The sequence below is a fragment of the Lissotriton vulgaris genome, unplaced genomic scaffold (genome assembly GCF_964263255.1).
Source record: "Lissotriton vulgaris unplaced genomic scaffold, aLisVul1.2 SCAFFOLD_3375, whole genome shotgun sequence".
Lineage (NCBI taxonomy): Eukaryota > Metazoa > Chordata > Amphibia > Caudata > Salamandridae > Lissotriton > Lissotriton vulgaris.
Genome location: NW_028243630.1, coordinates 212,396 through 220,702, shown reverse-complemented (window position 1 = coordinate 220,702; position 8,307 = coordinate 212,396). Strand labels below are relative to the sequence as shown.

General features: G+C 46.6%; 1 protein-coding gene across 1 annotated transcript; it reads right to left on the bottom strand.

The window, feature by feature from the left end:
* Positions 1 to 1,643: 1,643 nt before the first annotated feature.
* LOC147668280 (taste receptor type 2 member 40-like) lies at positions 1,644 to 2,564 on the bottom strand. Its single transcript, XM_086948642.1, has one exon. The coding sequence runs from the start codon at positions 2,562 to 2,564 to the stop codon at positions 1,644 to 1,646; it is 921 nt and encodes a 306-aa protein (XP_086804768.1).
* Positions 2,565 to 8,307: the final 5,743 nt, after the last annotated feature.

Below are 8,307 nucleotides of genomic sequence, written 5' to 3'. Positions count from 1 at the left end.
AAGCATCATAATGCGGACGGAATAAAATGCCATCCATACGGATTACAGGCTGGTCTCAGAAGTAGTCAGAAGTGAAACCGATGATCTCGCCGACTGAGATCACAATCTGGCCCTTATTAGGGAAGATGACTCACAAAGGCTTAAGATTGATCCCTCTATTGAGATGGGCCTGTACTTAAAATTTATAATAAAGTATATCTCACAGGCACATTGATACTAGGAAAATTGCTACTATAAAATGATATTACTCTCTTGAGCATGTAACCTCTTCCCTTGACAACCTCCAACACCACATGTAGATTCTCTTACTGAAATCTACTGCTTAAGGCACCTGTTCCTCATCCTACAACAGAGTTCCAGAATCCAACTTTATTTAGCATTTCCCCTTGTCTTGCTACTTTCCCTTATTATTGACGTATCCACTTTCCAAAGCTCATTGACAAATACAAACATCAAACTCGATATCCTAACATTTAGAATACAAACAACTTGTAAAAATGGTTGTATTATTTGCATACCAATATTTTGTACATTTGATTAAACAAACAAATATTATAGGTGCACCAACTTACAAAATTACTTGTATAAATAAAGTATTGACAAAGCCATTGAATTTACAACGCAAGCACATTGCAGAGCTTTCAGAGTTACAGTTGGCAGGTATGCACTATAATAACCACATATTTTACAGAAGTACTGTTTTGCACATTTTTCAGTTCTTTGAATTGAAGATTTGTATTTATGAAAGCACTTGCAGTGGATATCTCCAACCCCTTCTGGACTGTTAGCTCCATTACAATGCTTTTTGTGCTTGTTAATATTACACCAAGCTAGTCGGTGGCATGGCATTAATGATGTATACCCTACTATCCATCCATATGGTAAGTTTATGAGCACCAAGCGATGGAGTTAGCTGGGTACCAGCTTTTAACCACAGAACCTCTATTCCAACCTAATTACTTGATATTCTGTTTTAGCTATGACCTTCATTGTTTCCTGTCTTGAAAATTCCATCATTATTAACAGTTTTTCTGACCCACTATATTCCATAACATGCTGGATGTAGAAGAAACTGGTGGTGTGCATTGTGTCACGAATATTTGTGTCAATTGTTCCGTGTAAAATTGACTTTATTACCGACCTTTGTCCAACGATGGGTTGGCAAGCATACCGTTTCAGTGAAATATGCATTTTGCCAAGCCACAGTTAAACCTTTTTTAAATCGGTCGCTCATTAAACCACTTTTGAAATTCTGTTGTAAATAGTAGGTGCAAACACTTGCATTCAGCAATCATCCCATTGTTGAATTTGATTTACTCTTTTAGTGAAAATGGAGAAGCACGTAAATTAATTATGTTTGCAAACATTTAGCACATATAATCACTGCTTTTCTGTGCATGGTGCGCATGGTGTTAGGAGCAAACACAACTGATACTGAACTCATATTGCGGTAATGGTAAAAGTATATTCAGTACTAGGCACCATTTTATTGCTGCATCATCACATAAATAAGGTCCCCAAAGAAGCTCTGTAAGCCTATTGAAAAATACAAAATACAATGCACAACAGATCATTTTACAGTCTTGGACACCTAATGTTGAATACAGATACAAAAAACTGATAAAATCCCCATGATATGAGCCTCACTTACAGCATGCTAATTGAGAGAGAATCTTGAGAGATGTGTTCTTTAGCTTGGGGCTTCCAAGGATCAGGATAACTGACTGTGTTGGAGAGTAAAGGTAAATCACAATCAAGCACACGGTAAACCATGGACTTGTTGGTGGGAACATGTCAATGAACATCAGTATCTCTGAAACATAAAACGTAATATAGAGAAACAGGAGCAATGTCACAGTCTTTGCTGCCCGCAGACCAGCCTCACCACGCGGGGTGCCCGAAGAAGAGGAACTCAGCACCATCTGTTTGGCATGAGCAACAAGAGATTTTATGATTAGTACATTTGAGATGCCTACAAGTAGTAGGGGCACAGTGCATCCAATGATATTGCTTACCAGTAGATAGTACAGATTCAGTTTGGGTATTGCTCCCACCAGGGTGATATTAACTGTGAAGTCAGTGGATGCATTTGTTTTAAACTTATAATCAGCACTCCAGGCTGCAGGAACACTTATGGCCAAGGAGATCAACACAGACCACAAAAGCAGCCAAGGCACAACCTGGGAGATGTTCTGCTTCAGCTTGATGAGTAAGGGCTGGGTAAAAATGAGAATCTGAATGCAGTAAAAGACGCAGAGGCAAACCGTGAACCAGAAACTTGAGAATATAGGAAAGAAGATGAGAACGTTAAAGGTTGAGTAGATTTCAGCTGTGAAATATTGTTCACTCCACAGAAATGTGCAGAAGTCATTCACCGTCATTGTGAAGAGGAACGAGATGTTGGAGATCCCGAGTGTGCAGACTATGAGGTCACAGGCATTCTGCCGGACTCCTTGTTCCCTGATGTAGAGGTTCACTGCCACGATGAATGCGTTGGTGACAATCCCAGCCAATGTGCTAATGCTGAGGATCGACACTGACAGGACAGCTAATATAGGTAGCATTGTGTATGTGGACTACTGACCACAGCTGACCATCTCAAGGCGTGTGGTAGCAATGTCTACTTAGCCCTAAAGGATATGTTGATTATAGATTATTAGGAATTCTGCTGTTAATTGTCCAACAATTTCAGTACCGCGCTGTATCTTTTCAATTCTAGAGCAGCGATGAAGTGAACATTAATTTTACCATGACTCTGAGTGCCTGTTATCGTATAACCTGCAAGACACAGCACGTTTTTGTAAGATACACTGCCCATACAACATATTCTTCTAATTCTATTAACAACTGAGCATTGTACAACATCTTGCACCACATGAAATATAGATAGAAAGTATTAAATTACATTGTAAACTCATATGAAGTGAGACAAGGCAAGGCACATCGGTTATAGTGTATTTTATAAACATTTTTTTTTATTCATGACATATTAGAAGGCCATTTCTATCATACCTATTATTAGATATAATCACTTCATATGCAATATAAATGGAAATGTAGTACTTTATTTCAGCCTCTCACAGAATTTGACAATTAGGTGCCCGATGTAGGAAGCCTAATACCGGGCGGCTATGGCCGGATTTACTGAATTTCGCCTGTTACCGGCCAGTATTAGGCTTTTCAGATGTAGGAGGCCACATTTCAGGATTCGGTATCGGTAATTTAAGAAATCGGTAAATTACTGAATTCTTAAAATACCTATTCGGTAAATTACCGAATCTGTAATGTAGGGAGCACTCAAGTGAGTGCTTCTTACATTTAAGGATTCGTTATTTACCACCAACTGTTAGTTGGTGGTAAATAACGAATTCCTTTTAAAAAGCAATTTTTTGCATTTTTCTCAGTGCCATGTGGCAGACATACATGCCCTTAGGGCATGTATGTGTGCCACATGTGCACCCATGCACTATTCAGGGGTGCAACAGGGTGTCAATGTGACACCCTGCCACCCTTGAAAGGGTTCCCCCTATTACCGATTCGGTATTTACCGATTCGGTATTTACCGAATCGGTATTTACCAAATCGGTAATTCCCATTCATTCCTATGGGCCTCCAGCCCCATGGGAATTACTGAATCGGTATTTACCGATTCGGTAAATACCGAATCGGTAAATACCGATTCTTAATTACCGAATCTTACCGATTTGGTAATTGTTACCGAAAAATTATCTACATCCCATTTACCTATTCTTGAATACCGAATCGGTAAAATTCGGTATTTAAGAATAGGTAATTTGAGATTACCTACATCTGGCCCCTGATTCTTCAGAAACAGCAATTATGCAGACCACATCTTAGAGGTTTTCTTGCTCTGCAAAGGACTGTGGACGTAAGATTAAGGGCCTGATTTAGATCTCAGTAGATGGGTTACTCCATCATATTCTGTCACACTAGTGACTGGTATCCCTTCCGCCAAAATATATGTTCTATTATATCCTATGGGATTTATATTTTAGTGGACTGGATATCCGTCACCGTTGTGATGGAGTAACGCATCCACTGAGATCTAATTCAGGCTCTAAATCTTAAATCTAAGACTTATTGCTTCTAGTTCTGCCAAAAGAACATGATTAGATTATACTCGTGGTGGTGTCCTAAGTTTTTTTAAAAGCTAATCTGGATCCTTTCCATCTGATGACGATAATGTGAGCACACATACACCTTCTGCAAGTTATAGCATCAAATAATTTACATTGGTAGCATGAACAAAAAAAAAGTTGTCTAAGGAGCGGGGATAATACAATACATTCTTTGACAAATTAAACACTTTTCTGAAACATAAGTATTAAAAGGTACAAATTGAAAGTTAAAACAGTATGTATTATTAAAGAATGTTCCTAGATGGGAGGAACAAGTTTTCTTTACCCTAATAGCCCTGAAGATGCATGTGCCCATCCATGTCATCCGCCCTCAACATCGTTGACTACATTATACCACATCTGACATCTTAGTAAGGTTTCCTAAGTCGTATTTATATACAATTTCTATGACAGTTTTTTTTTCTTCAAATAGTAACCAAAATACTGCAGATTCTATGGAAAATGTGTTTCGTTGTGTGAATGAATACTCCTCTGTCGTGTTCATATACACTCGCACTGTGCTGTCATGCTACTCACCTTACATTTCATGTTGGAATGATGGTGCAGTCATCAGGTAGTTGCTGTAACTAACTGGTGAGAGGAGGGCCTTTTGCTGTAGGTAGTGTTGATAAGAATAAACCTTTTATTGGTACAATTTGTATGTTTCTCTGATTCCACAAAGTGGCAATGGGGATGGGATATGATCCCAATCATGCAAAGCACAATGAATTAGCCTGCAGGTGGTGTTCTATGCATGAAATGGGCAGGATTGCAAGCTTTTTTCCTGAAATACGAAATGCATTGAGACTGTGGATGAGCAGGATAAAATGTCAGCAGAACGAAAGCCATTCATTTTTAGGTCTCGCCTATCGAAGCGCTGCTTCGCCTTGGCAAGAGTGTTGTCATCGCTTTGCTTTGCAAAGGGAGACAAACCATGTGCGTGCACGGACAGGCCATGTGCACGTGCATGGCGTCTCCTCTCTGCCATCTCCTGTGATGGGGGACAGAAGATATGCACTCCGTACGCGTGCACATCTCCTATCCCCGTGTAGGGTTGGCTTTATACAGCACCCACAGCACTTGCTTTCCCTTTCCCTCCTACCTGTCGGCTCCATGGAGACAGCTTGTAGAGAGGGAGCAAGTGCTGCCTGACCTGGCTGAGGAGAGTGTCCTCGCCATGCTCCCAGCTCCATTGTGTAGAGAGCCACCCGGGCTCTCTCCTACATTGTATCTTTTCCCCCACGCACGCACGCACAACCCCGGGGTGGGCTCGCGCCGGGGTATAAATAAAGATGCGGAAGACCGCTCGGGGTCTTTCCGGCTAACTAGTTATGAGAGTCTGTGTCCAGTATATTCACATAGTATTACCACGTGCTAGGCCTTACCTCAGCATTCTACACTGGCGATGAGGCCGGTTGTTCATCACGCGTGCCTGCTGCCTCCTGCATGCCGTGTTGCCGGTATCCTGCTGCGGTGCCCACCCGCTTCATTGTGCCGCTTCCTCCGTTGCCCGAGACCCGCCCACGCGTCTCCCGTGAGGGAGCGCCTTCAGCTGGCGGGACTCGAGGAGCCACGGTGCAGCCTCGTCATCCTGCGGGTGAGTGTACCTTCTGCCCCGCCTGCGCGATCACCGTGCTCTCCTCGATTCGCCGGCCGGCGTGGAGGAGGTGTGCCTGCGGCCTCCGAGGCCCGGCTGCAGAACCACGTGACCGCGGCCTACAGCGGACCCGCCCCTCTGAAGACGGCACTTGAGCGGCGCCTCTGCCGCGTGTGCTCGCGAGGCTCCGCGCCCGGCCTCGCTCGTGCTCAACTGGCCCGCGCTGCACGCGCGCTTTCATCAAGCATTGCCAAAGGCAATCTGGGCTCCTCGTTTGCACGTCTACACGACGACGGCCACCAGTGACGCAGCCACATACCACAGAAAAAAAAAAACGAACAAGAGGAGGAAAGGGACATAACACAGAGAGGTGTGGCAGTGGACAATAACCCCATCACACACAGGGACAACCTGCATTGGCAAACCATCCGACGACCTGCCATTCCCTGGAGCCCCAGGTGCCCTGCCTTGCACACAGTCACGACCCCGGAAAGCACCAGAACACCTCGCATAGAGCCCCACCATGAACCAAGACGCGACAGGAGCGGCCCAAGATCGGGCTGTTCAGCCACCACCATCAGCGGTCCAGCCGCCACCACCGGCGCCTGCAGTGCTCCCACAGGCCCAAGCACAAGCGGGAGCCCAAGCCCTAGTGGGACCTCCTGCACCTGCACCTCCTGCCCACCTGCATGCCGGCGCTGCGCCCATCCCGCCTTTCAGCAAAACGTCAGACCCAGCAACAGCTGCGCTCCGATGGAGAGCGTGGGTCGGACGCCTCAATCTATACTTCAAAGGCCCAGAGAGACGGATGGGACAGTGAAGAGGTCACTCCTCATCTTGTATGGAGGTCAAGAGATCTACGATCTGTTTGAGTCGCTCCCCAATACCGGACCCGAGTATGACTACGATGCCGCTGTCGCGGCCCTCAACGCACATTTCGACCCACAGCTCAACAATGACTTTGAAAAGTTCAAGTTCAAGCGCGCCTGGCAAACTGAGTCCGAATCTGTCGACATGTACTACGCTCGACTCCGTCGCCTTGCGAGCACATGCCCCTTCACGGACCCACGGGAGGAAATCAGGGACCAAATTATAGTCGGATGCAAGTCGAAGCTGCTGAGAAAACTGATCCTCAGGCAACCAGGGATATCGCTCGACGAGATACTCATCCTGGCCAGATCACATGAACTGTCCGATGCCAGGGCCGAGGAGATGGAGGTGGCGCTGCCCACCCCGGTAATCGCCCCGACAACGGCGAGAACCCCGATCCATCAAAGAAGAGCGAGTAGACGCAATTCACAGACGATTCCCGCCAGTAAGGCAGAGACAGGGCCCACCACGATGTGGATACTGCGGCGAAGATCACCCTGCCACCGCCAGGTGCGGCGCCAAAGGCAAGACATGCCTCAAGTGCGGACGTCTAAATCATTTTGGCGCCGTCTGCCGGGGAGGAAAGTTCAGATCAGCAGGCCCACGTGCCCGAGCGGTGACACAGCGAATCCAAAAGCTATCACTCGATCAGGAGCGACCTCCTCCTGACACCGAAGCACAAGACCGTCGGCCCAGGTACGAGGACGACGAAGACGACGAGGTATACATGGTCTCCTATGTTAGCCGAGCATCTACAAAAAGGAGGCCGCCACCCATGTGCTCCATAACGGTTGACGGGACGAGTGTCAACGCGTTGATAGATACTGGAGCGTCCGTCAACGTCATGGACTCGGATCAATATGAAAGGATGTCCCCGAAACCGACACTGACACCATCTGTGGCGAGAATCTACACCTATGGAGGGACTGAACCGCTACCTCTTCGAGGAGTGATCCAAACCACCGTAGTCAATGGGGAATACTCTACGGAGACCAAGTTCCACATCACGGAAGGCAAGAAGGGTACCCTCCTGAGCTGCCACACGGCGGAAGATCTCGGCCTGGTATTCTTCGCCAACCAGGTGCACCAGGCACACGCGGACTTCATGCTAAAGGACTTCCCCGAGCTGTTCAAGGGCCTACGCAAACTAAAGGGACGGAGATTCAAGCTACACATAGACACGACGATCAAACCCGTGGCACTCAGGCACCGGCGGGTACCGTTCAATCTCCGGCCGCAAGTAGAAGAGGAGTTGCGAAAGCTCGAAGACCTGGGAGTAATCGAGAAAGTGTCGGGCCCGACACCCTGGGTCTCCCCATTGGTCGTCGCCCCCAAACCAAAGCAGCCAGGAGCCATTCGTTTATGCGTGGACATGAGGCTTCCGAACACAGCTGTCAAGCGCGAGAGGCATATCACCCCCACCATGGATGATATCATAGCGGACCTCAACGGGGCAAAATGGTTTTCAAAGCTGGACCTCAACTCAGGTTACCACCAGCTGGAGTTGGAGCCGGCCAGCAGGTACATCACCACCTTCTCGACGCACGTAGGGCTGCGTTGCTACACCCGGCTCAGCTTCGGCGTCTCATCTGCGGCCGAGGTTTTTCAAAACGCCATTCGCGAGGTGCTATCAGGTCTGAGAGGAGTAATTAACCTCAGCGATGATATTCTCATATATTCCACAACCCTCGAAGAACACCA

Bases quoted from the DNA above. Each gene is read 5' to 3' on its own strand.
- LOC147668280 (XM_086948642.1), bottom strand. From the start codon at position 2,564: ATGCTACCTATATTAGCTGTCCTGTCAGTGTCGATCCTCAGCATTAGC.